Source organism: Dipodomys spectabilis, unplaced genomic scaffold, assembly GCF_019054845.1.
Source record: "Dipodomys spectabilis isolate Male_0828 unplaced genomic scaffold, ASM1905484v1 ptg000002l, whole genome shotgun sequence".
NCBI classification, from domain to species: domain Eukaryota; kingdom Metazoa; phylum Chordata; class Mammalia; order Rodentia; family Heteromyidae; genus Dipodomys; species Dipodomys spectabilis.
In genome coordinates this window covers 4,680,216-4,698,189 of record NW_024870679.1, presented here as the reverse complement: position 1 = coordinate 4,698,189, position 17,974 = coordinate 4,680,216, and the positions used below count along the sequence as shown (strand labels likewise).

Genomic DNA, 17,974 nt, shown 5'->3' with positions numbered 1-17,974 from the left:
GCCTTAAGTGGTAAAAGCTGAGCAAGAGTCCCTGAGTGCAAGCTTTAGTACACACACACACACATCACAGTTTTATAGATCTAATTTTAACTTCAGAATTTTGAAATATTTTAGTATTTTTTTCAGTTATAGTTCCCAAAGGTTTCCTTTATTCTGAACAATCTGCATGCCATTTAAATGAGAAATCTTTATTACCGTTAAAACAGACAATTCTCTTCTTGTAAGTTTAACCACTATTTCATTCTGCCAGAATGCAGACATCTCTGATCATAACGTCTAACATTATTGAGATACACTGTAAGCCAGATAATGCTCTGAATGCTAGAATAATCACTAGGTCTCCTCAAATTCCTGGGTGCGCTGAGATCTGCACACATCTGTTTCTCATAGGAGGAACTGGAAATGTGGAGGGTAAGAGAGGTGTTAGCTGTGATACGGGCAGTGGGGGAGGGAGGGCAGGGAGTATGCACAAACCCCCTGGCTCTTAACTTCATGTAATACTATCTGGCAAACAGCTTGCATTCCTCATAGTACAGCTAGTTTCTGTTTTGTTTTTTTTAATCACTTGTTTTTACAAAGTTTAAAATATTTTGAATTACCATGACACGGCACAGTTTCAAAGATGTACCTAGTTATTCTGAGAATGATGGATAATGTAATTTTCTAGCCCTATAAGCAGTCACAAAAACTAGATGCATTTTTTTATTCTAATATGACTTTTATTGTTTAACAACTTTCTAAACTTTCCCTCCACTATTTCAAAGCATGAACATGGCCATAGCAACATTATCATGTAGGTCCTCTGTTTATTTTAAATCACATTCAGCAGCTTTGCCATTTTATCTTAGACATACTTGGCCTTTCACATGTCAACACACATCATATTCTGTTGCTTTATTTCTTGAAAGTGGTTAAGCAACCATATAAAACTCATAGGAAACAAATGACTCACCTAACGGAAAGTCCTTACTAATGTCACTTTTGTCTGGGTTGCCAAGTAATCTGCATGTATTTCCATGGTAACCCATCAGTATAACAAACTGTCACAGACTAACTTTGCCACTTTTTGAGTTTGTTTGGTTTGGCCAGCTGTCTGTACATTTGTGTGTATGCGTGTGTGCATAGCAGTGTGTATATACTCAAGACTCTAAAAAAGTATGAATAACGGCCTTAGACATGCCAATAAAACCTTTTTTAGAGAGTGTTTAATAATCTAGGGCTATTGTTTTGATACTACAAAACTTACAAAGCATATTTTAACACATGTTTCTACTTGAGTTCCTACCAAGAAAGGATATCACGGGATAGGGGTGTAGCTGAGTGCTCTCGTGGTTGTGTAGCATGCACAAGGTCCTGGGGTTCAGTGTTCACTCAGTACTGAAGAGGGTGGGGCAGAGGAGTGATTTATTTAACCTTACATACTTTTAAAATTGATTTGCAATGTTTGTTTGAAATAGATGTAATATAGAAGAATCTATCAGAAACAAGGCAAGGAAAAGAAAATCAGAGACTTTATCCTGTGGTTTGAAGGCTGAGTGGAATGTTGGAGGAAGCCAAGTCACAGCGTTTCCCAGCCCTACCCCCGTGATCCTGCTCTAGGATAAGGAAGGGAGGATACTAAGGTTGTCAAGCGAGCCAAGACAGACCAGGTAATAGGGAACACCAGGCTTCCATGAGAACGTTGAGTTGGGAAAAGATTTCCAAAGGGGCTAATAACTAAATGAAATGAGTTCAAATTAAAACTGGTGAGTGCAGAAAGTTGAAAGCAGACATGATGAACACAGCCTACACATGAGAACCAGGATGGAGTGAATGGATTGAATGAGGATAGACGAGATCAAGAAGTAAGACTAATACCGGCACCTGTGGCTCAGGCCTGTAATCCTAACTGCTACTCAGGAGACTGAGATCTGAGGATCGCAGTTCAAAGCTAGCCAGGGCAGGAATGTCCGTGAGACTCTTATCTCCAATAAAAACCACTAGAAAACCAGAAGTAGTGCTGTGGCTCAAGCAGTAGAGTGCTTGGGCTGAGCCGAAGAGCTGAGGGACAGCGCCCAAGCCCAGAGTTAAAGCCCCACAACCAACCAAAAAAAAAAAGACTAAAAGATTGCTGGGGGCTTAATCATGGAGATGCCATGGTAAGGAAGTTGGACTTAATTCTATAAAATATGGGGCGTTAGTGAGGAATGTCATTAACACAGTTGTGTTTTGAAAGAAGCTCTGTGGTAGGGTTGAGGAAGGTAGATGTGAGCTGGTACCAGTAAGGAAGCTCCTTAGTTGACAGAAGAAATATAAGAGGTTAAATGAGGGTAGTGATGCTGGATACAGGCAAGGTCATGTCTTCTGAAGAGTTAGGTGGTAACATTACCAGGCATTTAGACTCACAAATGACTTCAGTTATTCATTTGATCAAACAATATTTATTAAATCTTTACTGTGGATTACAGATTATGTCCACAGTATTTTATGTGTCCACAATAATATTATGCTGGGCTCTGTTTTCTGTCTTTATTTATTTATTTTTTTTTGGGGGGGGGGGTCCGGTCATGGGGCCTGAACTCTGGGCCTGGGCACTGTCCCTCAGCTCTTCAGCTCAAGGCTAGCATTCTACCACTTGAGCCACAGCGCAACTTCCAGCTTTTTTCTTTTTGCTTATGTGGTGCTGAGGAATCGAACCCAGGACCTCAGGCATGCAAGGCAAGCGCTCTACCACTGAGCCACCTTCTCAGCCCCTGACTTTATTATTTCTGTATTTCTTCTTCAATAAAGTTTCTTTGTGGACTAAAGGAATGGCTCAAGTAGTAGAGTGCCTCCTTAAAAAGCACAAAGCCCTGAATTCAAACTCATGAAGTAACTAATAGTCAAACAGTTATTTGAAGGTAGCCTAATGGTTCAAGATGGCTTGTTATATTCCTTTGTTTTTGGCAGAACTGGCATTTGAACTCAGAGCCATATCTCCAGCCCAAGTTTTTGCTTCATTCTCATGGATTTTTCTGTCTGATCTGGCATTGATCCTCTGGATCTCAGCCTTTGATAATAGGTGTGATCCACTGGCACTTATCTACTTGATAGATCTTTAACTGTTGTCATTTAGAGTTTTCCAGTCAGAGGAAGAAAGAGTAAATACATCTCCACCACCCTCTTTTACTGTGCCTTTCCAGAGTCAGACCCAGCAACCTCCACTTAAACCTCATTAGCTTATACTTCATCTGTACTTTTCCCTAGCTATCAGGGAGACTTGTAAAATATGCTCTTAAATAGCCAGTCAGAATAGAATCAGTCTGTTAAAGAGAAAGAGAAGCTGAATATTGGTTGGCAAGCAGCTGGGGGTCTCTGCCACATATGCTCCTAGGCAAACCATGTGATTGGTTTAACTTAGCATAGCAAGTAACTAGCCTGCTGGTGAGAACCGTGGTAGAGGCTTAAAGCATTGACTAGAGGCCAAGAGTACCAAGTATCACTGCCAAAGATTAAAGAAAAAAAAAAACTTAGATTTATAAATTCTCAATATATGCATAATAGTTAAAATTTCTGATGTAAATTATAATCCAAGAACAGAAGCTTGGTCAGAATTTTAAGGAGACAGAAGTTAAACTGAAGCTGGGCGCTGGTGGCTCACACCTGTAATCCTAGCTACTCAGGAGGCTGAGATCTGAGGATCTCGGTTCAAAGCCAGCCCAGGCAGGAGAGACCGTGAGACTCCTATCTCCAATAAACCACCAGAAAACTGGAAGTGGCGCTGTAACTCAAGTGGTAGAGTGCTCGCCTTGAGCTGAAGAGCTGAGGGACAGCGCCCAGGCCCAGAGTTCAAGCCCCACGACCGACCAAAAAAAAAGAAATTAAACTGAGAAGAAATAATCACACAAATAGAAAGAGGTGAGACTGCAGTTAAAATGTGTAGAAAGTCCTGGGCTCCAGTAGCTCACACCTGTAATCCTAGATACTTATGAGGCTGAGATCTGAGGACCACGGTTCAAAGCCAGCCTAAGCATGAACGCCATTGAGACAATTATCTCCAATTAACTGCCAAAACTCCAGAAAAGGGGTGCTGTGGCTCAAGTGGTAGACCACTAGCCTTGAAAAAAAGAGCTCAGGGACAGCACCCAGACCCTGAGTGTAAGCCCTAGTACCAGCACATACACACACACACACACACACACACACACACACACACACACACACACACTGTGTAAAAAGGGTCAAGTATTCTTTAAAAGGAGTCCATCAGATTTTGCGCTTGGCTGCTCATAGGTGGCAATTTTCAGTGGAGGAGAATGGGTAGAAGCCTGACCCTGGGGTATTGAAAAAGTGACTGTGTAAGGAAATGAGAATTCTACCTCTAACCCTTTTTAGCTAAGTGACCTCAACCAAGTCACTTGTTTTCTCTGTATCTTAGTTCCTTTATAAAATATGTAATTCTCCCAGAGTTGCTTGGGGGATTAAGTCTTTTAACACATAAAACATATTTAAGCCGTGTTTAGTGTATATAATAAGCACCCAGTGAAGATTGTCATCATTGTGCTTAATGTCACCATCAGCTTGGACCTGAAGACCAGAGTAGTAGCAAACAGTGTGATTTCCCCTTAAGAATATTTCAGGTCATGTTCCATATTAAAATTCTTTCTTTATCCTGTTACCTTGTATTTTCAGTTATTTGCCCATGTTTGTAATGTTGCTGAAGTTTATCTCTTATTCTTTCCCAGACTTAAATAGTGGCTTCTTCCACTCTCTACCTAAGTTAGATACTTCTGCAAATACTTCTTTCCTGCTTATTTGCTTTTAAAGAGATATACCCACATATAGAGGTCACTTGCTGTCATTGATTTTTATTACTCAGTCAAAAGCCACCTTCTATTTGAATAAATAGTAGCACATACTATTAACATATAACAACTGCTACATTTAAAACTAGATAAAAACATGACTTATGTCTGCAGTTACTAATATTTCACAAACAAATGAAAAGTGACAAAGCATAAAACAAGTCATATGCCAGTGACTCCCACTTATAATCCAAGCTACTTAAGAGGCTGAGCTCTAGAGGGTCTCAAAGTCAGCTTGGGAAGAAGAGAAACTCCATCTCCAGTTAACTACTGAAAAGCTGGGCTGAAGACATGACTCAAGTGGTAGAGTGCAAGGCAGTAGCAGGCAAGCCAAGTGAGTGTAAGGACCTGAGTTCATACCCTAGTATCAGCCAAAGAATACATTTTAAAAGCAAATAATAAAGGGGCTGGGAAGGTGGCTCAGTGGTAGAGTACTTGCCTTGCATCCATGAGGCCCTGGGTTCAATTCCTCAGCACCACATAAGCAGAAAAGGCTGGAAGTGGCACTGTGGCCCAAGTGGTAGAATGCTAGCCTTGAGCTGAAGAGCTGAGGGACAGCGCTCAGGCCCAGAGTTCAGGCCCCATGACCAACAAAATACAATAATAATAATAAAAGGTTTTAGGGTTTGGGATATTAATGGATATTTTGTATTTATTACATAATTCCTAGACAACTTTTTAAGATAACATTAAGGTAACATTTTAAGACACTGCTAAGTTTGGCTCTTAAATTTGGATCCAAAGGTCCATGTGTTATAGGCACGGTCCCTGGCATGGTACTATTGAAGGTACTATTCAGGTCATTGGGGCATTGTCCTCAAATGTACAGTGTGAGCCTAGCCTTTTCCTCTTCTCTTGCTCCCTGACCATGAACTAAACAGTTTGCTCCGCTATATACATCTGCCATGATGTGCTGCCCCCCACAGGCCCAAACCAACAGGCTAGTCAGTTATAGACTGAAACCTCTAAAACCGTGAGCTAAAATAAGCCTTTTTCCTTGATAAATTGATTTATCTGAGATATTTGTTGTAAGGACAGATTATTTACCAACACACGTATTGTGTGAATCATACGCTAGATAGCGAAGAAGGTTCTCAGTGGGTTTTTTAAGCAATTAGAAAAGATACCTTGCAGTATTACATACCTCTTTTTAATGTTTTAAAAATTTTGTTGTCAAGGTGATGTACAGAGGGGTTACAATTACATAAGGAAGGTAGTAAGGTAAGTTTTTTTGAGGCAGGGTGTCATTATATAGCCCATATTGGCCTTAAAACTGTCGTCCTTCTACTTCATCTTCTCAGGTGCTAGAATTACAGGTGTGTCCAGCTTTTTCTATGTATTTTTGTTCCCTTTTTCAGAATATTCAGTGTGTGACAATTTTTAATTAGTGTAATTTTTATTTTAGCGAAGTCATAAAGGCACATCATTTACAGTGTGTCAAACTGAAGTCCCCAACACGTCTTCATTTCCCACATGCTCAAAAAGGAAAGGAGCCAGGAGAACAAGTGTGCTTTCCTCTTTGCGCCTGCCCTCCATCCTTCTGCTGGGGTTCCTTTACACACTCAGAGGTGGAGACCGGGAAATCTGGCTGCTGCTGCCCTTTAGACCGGCCTCATGGGCTGCAAAGAAGGGTGCGTGGTTCAGAAAGGCAAATAGACTACCAAGCCAGTAGTTTTGATTTCTGTGAGCACTTCGTAGTTCCCTATCTGTTCTTTTTATATAACATCCTATTCTTGTATGGCAGGTGCAATTTCTTTTTTTATCTCTGAAAATTTGTCTTGAACGTTGTTCAATTTGCTTTTTTCCTATTCATTTTGCTCTCTGCCTTCTCTAAGACAAGACTTTCCTGTGTGCTTGCTCCTCCTTCACTGAGGCATGTGGAGAACGTTTGTCAGCACAGGTATTTATTGTAGCGGGAGTGAGCCGAGCTGTAACCCCTCAATGTCTTATCTCATTAAAGCTTTTTTTTGTTTTTAAGGTGGTTGGATTGCCCAGAATATATTCCTCCCACATCTCCCTATATCTAGTTCTAGCATTACGGAAGCCAGAGAAGAGGAGGAGGCTCAGCATCATCTCTCATCTCTCATTGCTCCCACCAACGTGTCATTCTGATACCTGCCAGGCTGAGGCAGGCCAGGTGTTTGCCTGGTTTACCATCAGTGGGATATGTCAGCTCTCTGCAGAAGTCAGGGTGTGACTTTTTCCACAACAGTTTTCAATCAATCCTTCTACTTTTCTTCCTCCTCCTTTCTATTTCAGGACCAATTGAAGTTGCCACTCTTGACTTTGAACATTAAGAACAAAAGGTTCAGATTTCTTCAGTGTGCTAAATTAGATATCACCTGTCTGCCTCTGCTTATTTTTGTCTTTTCTCTAGACGTCTCTGACTTTGTGAGATAATGCCTTCCCTTTTTTGTTTTTTAACTTAGTGGGTTTAAGGAAGTAAATAGAGGCCAATATATGTCAACCTGTCTATCATTAGCTAGAACTTTGATCTAATTATATTTTATTATATTTTTTCTTGGTGCCAGTTCTGGTGCTCTTGATCAACTTTCTCATACAAGGCTAGCACTCTTGAGCCACAGCTCCACTTCTGGTTTTTTGCTAGTTAATTGGAGATTAGATTATCACAGATTTGTCTGCCTGGGCTGGCTTTGAACTTCAGTTCTCAGACCTCAGCCTTTTGAGTAGCTAAGATTACAAACATGAGCCACTGTCATCTGACTTAATTTTATTTTCCAAAGACTTAAAATAATCAGAGTTTTAATTTTTCTTGATACCCAGTCATATACCAGTGGTTCCAATTACAGGAACAATCATGTGCCTTGAAGTTTAATATATTCCTGAGGGATTTTAATGTGTGTGTGTGTGTGTGTGTGTGTGTGTGTGTGTGTGTGTGTCACTGTTTCAACTCAGAGCCTTGAACGTGCCACATGGATATTGTACCACTTGAATCACAACTCAGTCCCTTTTACTTATTTTTCCAATAGGTCTTGGACTTTTGCCATGGCAAGCCTGGACTGGACTGTGATCCTCCTATTTATGCTTCCTACATAGCTGAGATGAAAAATATTCACCACTATTCCCAGCTATTGATTGAGATAGGGTCTCACTAACATTTGCCTAGGCTGACACTCTACCACTTTAGCCATACCTCCACTTCTGGCTTTTGGCTTTTGGCTGGTTAATTGGAGATAAAAATAGCACAGAATTTTCTCCTGAACTAGCTTCAAACGATGATCCTCAGATCTCAGCCTCCTGAGTAGTTAGGATGACAGTTATGAGCCATAGGCACCCAGCTTATGCTTCCCATCTTTGTTTTAAACACCTAGCATATACCTATCCATGTGTGCATTGCATATCAAATAAATGAATAGCAAAGTCTCCATTTATATTGACCAAACTGATAAGTAAATTTTCCCTTTTTTAGCTTCAGAAATGTACAGATCATTGTTAGGAAATAATTTTTTTCCTGTTCTACTATTTACAAATGCTTTAGTATATCATTTTTGCATATAGCCTTGAGGGAAAAGGTGAGTGTATGCTGAAAACATGTCATTGATAATAAGTAATTGATCTTTTTTTCCCCTCATTCAGGGAGGTAGTGCAAGCCAACTGTGTCCACTGGAGAAAGAAGTTCTCATTTATGTGCAAAATGAGTGCAAGTGCTGCCACAGGCATCCTGGATCCCTGTATCTACAGAGTATCTGTAAGGAAGGTATAAAAATAGCCTATTATTTCTCCTCTTCCTTAAAAACAGAATTAGCTCCACAGTCACTGCCTCACTTTATTTAACTCTGCTCTATCGTTAGAACTGTTACATGTAATTTCAGTTCATACATAGAGCAATCATTTTAATTCCTGTGACAAATATGCTGAAGAACCTGAAAATATAATTTAAAATATTCAAGGAGCTTCATCTCCCTCTTGCTGTGCATATGTGTATTAATTTGTACCGATTTGGGAACTGTTTATATGTATTTTCTGCCATTTATTAAATTCATGTCCTTTGGTAGGCATAGTTTGGCAACCTTTGTTTATATTATGTCTAATAACAATCCTGAAATCAGATTTATTTTCACTACTTTCAAGATACTCTGGCTCAGAGAAGTGAAGTTACTTCCCCAAATTTACATTACTACAAAAAATAATAAAGAAAAAAGACTTCAGCACACTTCTGATTACAGGTTCCATTTTTTAAAAATATATCTCCTTTTTCACGTTAGGTTGAGGTATATTCCCACTAATCTAGCAAAAAATAAATGGTAAAAACAAATCTCTGTAAAGTGCAAGCTTTGGAAAGATCAAAGACCTACTTGTATAATAAATTGTGAGCAAACTAGGAAATTTCATCAGAGGACTAAAAACTGTAGGGGAGAAAGAAAATTAGAGGTTGAAAACTATATAAACTACTAATAGACTTTAAAAAAAACTCAACAGTTGGACTTAATAGTAGGTTTACCACAACTAAAGAGAACACTAATTTTGGAAACTAAGAAAATACACACAATTATAGAGATAAAAAGGATAGATTTTTCCATAAAATAGTCTAAGACACCTGGAAAACAGTGTTCGGATCCACCATCTATGTCCTTGGAACCCTCGAAGAAGAGAACAGAGATTGTGGCCAGATATCTTCCAAAACTGATCAAAGATGAACCACAAGTTCAAGAAGTGCTGTGAAGCCTCTCTGGTGCAAACAACAAATGTCTCATGTCTAAATGACAAGTCTAGTCTGGCTGGAGTTTGAGAGTTTTTGATAATGAGGTTGGTCACTCCAGATTAGGCAAGACTTACAAGCCTTGCTAAAGAGTTTAGATTTGAATCTGGGCATGGTGGTATATACCTGTAATCTCTGCTACTGAGGTAAAAGAATCACAATCAAGATAAGCCTGGGATATATAGTTTTAAGATTAATAAATAAGGGAGGGATAGAGCAGAAGAAAGGATGACGTAGATCAAGATGCATTGTACTCGAACTGACATGCTGAATTGAAATCCTTTGTGCAACTACGTAAATATAATAAATAAAAATTAAGATAAATAAATAAAAAAGTAGTTAGAATTTTACTGTGGGGTTGGGGAGGTGGGGGAAGGGCAGGGAGTTGGATATGAGGCTTGAACTCAGGGCCCAGGCACTGTTCCTGAGCTCTCTTTGTTCAAGGCTAGCACTGTACTACTGTGAGCCATAGTACCACTTCTGGTTTTCTGGTGATTAATTGGAGATTAAAGTCTCATAGACTTCTACTTCAAACCATAATCCTCAAATCTCAGCCTTCTGAGTAGCTAGGAGTACAGGCATGAGCCACCAGCATCCAGCCTCTTTATGATATTTGCAAGCATAAATATCTACTTCAGAACTATTTAACAGATATTTAATTTTAAATCCTTGCTCACACCATATCCTTAAAGTGTGTTCTATCTTTGGCAGGAATTAAAAGGTGGAAAAGCTTACGCAAAGGTAAGTAAATCTTCAACTCCTATGGATTTTGTGATATCATTCATTGGTTTATTCGTACAATTATTATTCAAGCTTGACCTTCAAAAAACAATTTAGAGATATAATAGTTAGATCCAGCAATAATTTATAAGCATATTTTCTCTCCCCCTTCTCTTTTTCTCTCCCTCCCTCTCTTTTTTCTTCCTTTCCTTTCTCTCTGTGTCTCTGTGTCTCTTTCTCTCTGTCTGTCTGTCTGTCTGTCTGTCTCTCTCTCTCTCTCTCTCTCTCTCTCTATTGTGCCGGTAGTGGAACTTGAACTAATATCCTTTTCTTATCTTTATCTACTCAAGGCTGGCACTCTACCACTTGAGCCACACTAACACTTGAGCCACACCTCCACTTCTGCCTTTTTTTGCTAGTTATTTGGAGAAAAGAATCTCTCAATTTGTCTGACCAGGTTGGCTTTGAACTACGATTCTCAGATCTCAGTCTCTTGAATAGCTAGGGTTATAGATATGAACCCCCAGAGCCTGGCAAACATATTCTTTCTAAATCCTTATTATGAGATGCTATCCTTATTTTTTAGCTTGCCTACTAGAAAAAAATCTGGTTTTCTCCTTCCTTGCTTCCTTCCTTCCTTCCTTTCTTCCTTCTTTCTTTCCTTCTTTCTTTCTTTCTTTTGAACTCAGGGATTGGGCACTGTCACTGGGCTTTTGTGCTTAAGGCTAGTCTCCACTACTTGAACTACAGCTCCATTTCTGGATTTGGGGTGGTTAAATAGAGAAGAGTCTTAAGGACTTTACTGCCTCATCTGGCTTTGAACTGCAGTCCTCAGATCTCAGTGTCCTAAGTAACTAGGATTACAAACATAAACAACCAGCTCTCAGCTATCTGGTTTTCTTGATGCTATTGCTGCCTAATATTCAGACAGCCTCACTTGGGAAGTATTGCCAGTACTATCTCTCCTCATTGGGCCTCTGTGCTGTCCTCACAGTCAATACATCTGTCCTGTGCTGTCTGCAAAGGATTGCTTCCATGGCTCTCCCTTCCCCATGATGCTCTAGTCCCTTGTATAAAATGGCATAGTTTTTGTATATAACCTACACATATCCTCCCATATATTTAAATTGTCTCTGAATTACTTCAATGCAAAATAAATACTATAGAGAACAATTACAAGAAGAAAAGTTTGCACATGTTTAGTACAAGCCCAGTTTGTGTGTGTGTGGTTCTGGGGTTCAAACTGAGATCCTTGCACATGCTAGGTAAGCAGTCTGTCATCAAACTGTACCCCCAAACCCTTGATGACTTTTTTTATATATGATTGGTTGAATCCATGAATATGTAGCCCACAGAGAAAGTGGTGATATATCACTGTATATCACCACTGCTCTTGTTGCTAGCTGTATGGAATTAAGCAGGATAGAATGAATGAATGAGTAATACTACGAGAAACCCACACACTCATCTTTTATTTCTAATCCCTGTGAATATCTCTAGCCAGCCAGCCATCTGAGCCAAAGACATAGAAACTACATTTAACCAGTAAACCTACTTGCCTAAATCTAGTGGTTTGCATTGTCAGCCAGGATGTTCTTTGCTCGAAGTAACAGAAAACATTTCTCAACTAGAGATACTTCTTAACCTCACAAAAGAACTAGGAAATTGAGCTGCTCCAGGATTGGTTATATTTATCTTATATTCTATATTTGATAACTTGGTTCTTTTATGTGCTTGTGTGCCAGTACTGGGGATTGAACTCAGGGCTTTGCACTCTTGCTTAGCTTTTCTGCCCATGGCTGGTGCTCCTGGAGGTCTGGTACTTGAACTACACTTCCACTTCCTGGCATCTCAACTTTTAGCACATTTGCATGTGATAAAGGCCATCTGCCTCTCTTTGTATTATACTTTGCTGAATAAGAAAGCTTTCCCTAGATGGTTTCTTAAAGGACTCTCATATCCTTAATTGGCCAGAACTGGAGCATATGCTCACTTAAGACATTTGTGGACAAAGGAATGGGTGGGTTGTTCTGGTTATCTTAGACTTACCATAATTTAACAGTGAGCTAGGATGCACATGGATGGTGCACATGGATGAATAAGGAGACTAAATAACTCAATTAAAAACAGATTCTGCTAGCAAAACATAGCAGATCACTGGGTGCTGGGCAGAGAGGTGACATGCATGGTCTGCTACAACCAATGAATGCTCTTGATTTTTTTTTTCTCTTTGTAAAGCTCTTGAAAACCATACCTTCTCTCTATTCCCAAGGCTGCTACCTTAGATATGGTTTCTTTCTTTCTTTCTTTCTTTTCAGTTGTGGGGCTTGAACTCTGTGCCTGGGCACTGGCCCTGAGCTCTTCAGCTCAAGGTGAGCACTCTACCACTTGAGCCACAGCACCACTTCCAGTTTTCTGAGTGGTTTATTTGAGATAAGAATCTCTTGGACTTTCATGCTAGGGCTGGCTTTGAACCATGATCCTCAAATCTCAGCCTTCTGAGTAGCTAGGATTACAAGCATGAGCCACCGGCACCCAGCTTTCATTATTTCTTACTAACAGCCCATATTGGCCTCCTCTTATCCGTCTCTGTTGTTGCCTTCCTCCATAGCGTTGCCAGAGCAATCTTTGTAAACTTGATCATCTTCCTCTTCCAGTCCCTCCACAATAGTTATTGCTTATAAAGGCATTTAAAAACTTTATAAACTAATCAATAGAACCCCATTTTTATTTCAAATTATTTCTGCTCCTTCATGTCTTCTGCTCGACACGTAGGGTCTGTCTGCCTCGCTTCCTCCTCTCATTCTTTTGCAGCATTCTGCCATTGTTGGCTTCCTGGAGTAAGTAGCTCCTGCTATTTTTGCTGCTGTGCCTTGTGACTGGACATTTTCTCACCATGCCATGGGTATACTTCTCTCTCCTCTTATCTTGTCAACTCACAGCTCCTTAAAGATGAACTGAGTCATGCCTTGCCACTAAGAACATATCTTTTCCTCTCTTGTGCTTGTATCTGCATCTATCATACACTTACCAGACTTTATCACATGAGTTTGTTTTCTGTTTTCCTGTATTAAACCATGACAGAATAACTCTATAGATGATCTGCTCTGCTCAAGGGCAGAGCACTTGCTTAGTATAATGTACGAGGCCATAGCTTCAATTCCTACAAGAAACAAAGAAACAAGAGAGCAGGAATAGGGAGGGAAGAAAGAAGGAAAAATATTAGTATGTTCCTAGTACCAAATATCAGCGGGCAAAATAATACTATTTTACATCTAATACTACATAATATAATAATATATTATAATATTTGCATATAATAATATTTTATGTATAATATTTCCTGAGTTAATTAATACCTTACTACAGATACAGTATATATGTGTGACATATATATCATTTTCATTAAACAGTTATCTTAGTAAAGTCAAAGAAAAAACCATAGGGAACAGACTCTCTTGTACCTTACCTTGAAGGAAGAGTGTTTGTCCTGGTTTTCATGTTTTCCTGTGTTTAGAACAAAGCCTTGCACATAAAAGATGCTCAGTAAAATTTAACCTCATTCGTTAGTAATTTCAGTGTAGACATCACATTGCAATTTACCTCCCTTTAATATGTTTTCCTAATGTAGACCAACTTGTTTGGGTTTCTGCAACTGGATGGCAAAAACAATAGACACAAATGTCTATGTCTGGTGAGATTACTTCCCAGTTTGTGGATGACTAGCTTCTCATTATATCTTCACATGGCAGAAAGCATTAAATCAGTCTGGAGGCATGGCTCAAGGGGTAGAGCACCTGAACACCAAGCACAAAGGCCTGAGTTCAAACCCCAGTACCATTAAAAAAAAATCACTAGTCTAGGCTTGTGGATGTAGCGCAGTAGTAGCAGTGGTAGGAGCACATGCTTAACATGTATAAGGCCTTCAGATTGTACCCTACTACCAGGGGTGTGGGCTATTAAATTATTTATCATCATGTCCTAATTCCCTCCCAAAGGCCCCAGCACCAAATACCATCCTATTTGGCACTATTGTTTCAGTATATAACTTCTGGAGAAGCAAAGTATATGATTTATAACATAGATAAGATTGTTTTTAACTTAGGGGCAAATATAATGTTACTATGACAGCCATGTACAGTAAGTCAGTGATCTAAGTTTTGTTCAATGACGTCTCCTTTAGAGAAGTAACATTTACATGTATGGAGTGAATAATAAACATACAGTACTGTCCAAGAGAATATTTCAGGCAGAGAACAAGAGTTTAAAGGCTTAAAGGTGATCTTGACATTTCCAAAGAACAGAGCTTTGAAGCTAGCAAGATAAATAAGGCGGGGGGCGGGGGGGGGGGGGGGGAAGTACAGTTGGCTGCATGGCCAGTAATAGAGACAACATAGATAACTCTCTCAAGGACTTTGGTGGAGGGAGGATGGGATGGGAAGGCAGAAAAATAATCCAGTAGTAAAGGAGAGATGAGATGGGGTTTTGCTTTGTCCATTAAGAACCAAATAGAAAACCCAGTATCTTTGTCCACTGATGGAAATAGTCCAATGTAGAGGAAAGACTTTAGAATGACCAAGAGCAGGAAGAGCTGCTGAAGTAATGAACTTGAGTCTGCAGGAGGTGAGAAGTTTGTCCTCAGGAACACAGCCAAGATCAAAGTGGAAAGGAAAATAGAAGGTGCCAGTGCAGGTAGGCAAGTGGATGTGGCTTGCGGTTATGAGTTTATGGAAGCTAAGTGCTCTTGTAATTGCTTTTGCTTTTATTTTCTGAGTGCATAGGAGGCAAGGTCATTGGCAGAGAGTGAGGACAGGAATGAGGTGTTGGAGGTTCAGAGGGAAAGAGAAATATATGAGATCTGGTGTGTTGATACTTTGTAACCAGATAAGTTTCATGATTCTTTTCATACTCATTTGCATGCTTTTGTGCCCATAAAAGACAGTAAGACCAACTATGTGAAAGTAGATGTTACCTTGCTGTGTACCTGACTTACTGCATTTAGGACTCATTCTTTCTTGTGCCAGTTTAAAGCTACTAAAATAATTTTCCCATTTGCAGTTTCAAATCTTTGTCTTGAAAAAAAAAAGTTTTTAATTAAAAAATAAATCATCTTGATCCTGTCATCCTAACTGCTCAGGGGGCTGAGATCTGAGAATTGAGGTTCAAAACTAGACTAGGCTGGCAAATCTGAGAGACTCTTATCTCCAGTTAACCACGAAAAAGCCAAAAGTAGAGCTATGGTTCAAGTGTTAAAGTGCTACTCTTGAATGAAAAGGCTAAGGGACAGCACCCAAGCCCTGAGTTCAAGCCCTAGTGCCAGCACACACACACAAGCACACACACACAAAACGGAAGGATAAAAAGAAGAAAATTCATATTGAATCTTACTCAGATGTACTACTCTGTTTAAAATCTTGATGGAATCTCAACAGTGTCTGAAATGTACTTTATATGATATGTTTATGAACAAGTGCTTCATTAACTGCAAGCTCAGTTTGTTTTGCTATGTACTTCAGGCTGCCCTAAGACTTACTATACAGCCCAGTCTTGCCTTGAATGTGGGATCCTCCTGCCTCAATTTCCCTAGTATTGGGATTACAAGCTTGTGCCACCATGCCTACCATTAGTAAAAGACTCAAGAAATGCTTAGTCATTTAGAAGTCGACTGTTCAAAAAAATAGATAGCTGGGTACCAGTGGCTTATGCCTATAAGTCTAGCTACCCAGGAGACTGAGGTCCGAGGATCCCAGTTCAAAGGCAGGAAATGTCAGTCAGACTCTTACCTCCAATTAAGCACAAAATGTCAGAAGTGGAGCAGTGGCTCAAGTGGTAGAGCACCAGCCATGAGCAAAAAGAGCTCAGGAACAGTACCCAGGCCACAAGTTCAAGCCCTAGTCCCAGCACACACACAAAAAGACATGATATAGCAAGTGTGACCTGTACTTCTTGAAAATAAGAAATAGTATTGAACAACATCCAAGGGAGGGCTATAGACAAAACTTTGGTAACTGCAGAAAATAGGAGCTAGGTCTTGGGGGTAATACAGAAGAGGAGCAGGTCTACACTGCATCTCTGGGTAGGACCAGAGAAGGTAAGTGTGGGTGGAGCTAGGAGAAAAGGAGAAAAGGAAGGTTCCAGAAAGAGAGCTGGCTCACAGGAATCATTAAGGTTAAGACTTGGCAGTGGGAAAAGAAAAAGAGCTGGTACAAAAGAATGTTGTAGGGGGCTGGGAAGGTGGCTCAGTGGTAGAGCACTTGCCTTGCATGCATGAGGCCCTGGGTTCGATTCCTCAGCACCACATAAGCAAAAAAGAAAAAAGCCGGAAGTGGCGCTGTGACTCAAGTGGTAGAGCACTAGCCTTGAGCTGAAGAGCTGAGGGACAGCGCCCAGGCCCAGAGTTCAGGCCCCACAACCAGACCCCCCCCCCAAAAAAAAAAAAACCAGAAAAGAAGGTTGTAGGATTCCTTCTGCCCATACTAGTTCTTAAAGGAGATTGAAAACAGAAGAGCCTGCAGCCCCATTTGGTAACTAGGCATAGAGCTGGAACCAGAGTAGAGAGAAGAGAGTGTGCATGCAAATGACTGTGACTTGTCAGCATTTTTACAATGTGCTGTGAGCACCACTGCTAGAATGATTTTCATTGTGTGATATGCATTGGTTTAAATGTAAGGGTAACGAATTTACTTTAATATTTACATTTAATACAGGAATCTCTGATATTCAAAGGTTTTGTTGCTTAGCACAAGAGTAGAATAGGTAATACATTTTTATTTAAAACATAAGCCAATTTAAGAACACAGGTAAAGTCTCTAAAAAAGAGTGTTCAAATGGCAAGAACTAGGAAGGACTGTTGTTTGAGGAAACTTGACTAGACATAGGCTGAATGCTTATTTTAAGGAGACTATGATAGAAGCCTACCAGATATTCTATTAATATAATTCTTTCTTTTCCTAGCTGGGCTTTGCAGATCTAAACCTGGCAGAGTTTGCTGGATCAGGAAATACCACTCGTCGCTGCTTACTGGAAGGCTATGATACCAAAAATACAAGACAGGATAATTCCATTCTTAAAGTAAGTGCACAAGCTTTACATGCTGACTGATGAGATTCTATGCCCATAAAGACACACGGGTGCATGCCTTCAAGTACAAGATGTGAGTCAGTGCTGAGGTGGTAGGCCTGCCACACCTCTGAAATACAAATACACACCAGCTAGGAAAAGACCTGTCCAATTCACAGGAGCAGTGGAAAGTAGTAGACAGCCACCTTCACGATCAAAGGTATTTCAGGTGAGTTTGTGAACATTCTGAGAAGTCCATACTGTAAGGTAAATTAAATATAATTGGGTAGCTGATAAAGAGAATGCCATGCAGAATTCAGGCAGGAAGAGAAGTTTATTTTATTATGGAACTGTTGCCCCCTCTGCTCATGGTAGAGACCACGTGGCCCAAAGAGGCAAGCCGAGGTCGGCCTGAGTTTAAGTAGGGAAGAGACAGGGAGAAGGTAAGAGAAGGTATGGCCGCACGAATTCAGGTGTGACCTCAGGGTCTGGGACCCTCTCCAGTCGAAGGGGTGGCATGACCTGGGTGGCCTAGGTGGAGGAGGGGGAAGTGACTGCCCAGGTGTGCCAGTTATCTAGATGACACAGGTACTGGATGGAGACTTAGCCAAGAGGAGGGAGGAGTCTGTCTCGCCTTCCGGGGTGGAGCTTA

The 17,974-nt window shown here is 40.2% G+C and overlaps 1 protein-coding gene across 1 annotated transcript in view; it reads left to right on the top strand.

The window, feature by feature from the left end:
* Positions 1 to 17,974, top strand: part of Fam102b (family with sequence similarity 102 member B) — a 53,446-nt gene that overhangs the window by 14,921 nt on the left and 20,551 nt on the right. Inside the window, exons 2-4 of the mRNA XM_042683847.1 lie at positions 8,421 to 8,541; positions 10,255 to 10,284; positions 17,218 to 17,334. Of these exons, the coding sequence (XP_042539781.1) occupies positions 8,421 to 8,541; positions 10,255 to 10,284; positions 17,218 to 17,334 (268 nt within the window). The remainder of the gene's footprint in view (positions 1 to 8,420; positions 8,542 to 10,254; positions 10,285 to 17,217; positions 17,335 to 17,974) is intronic.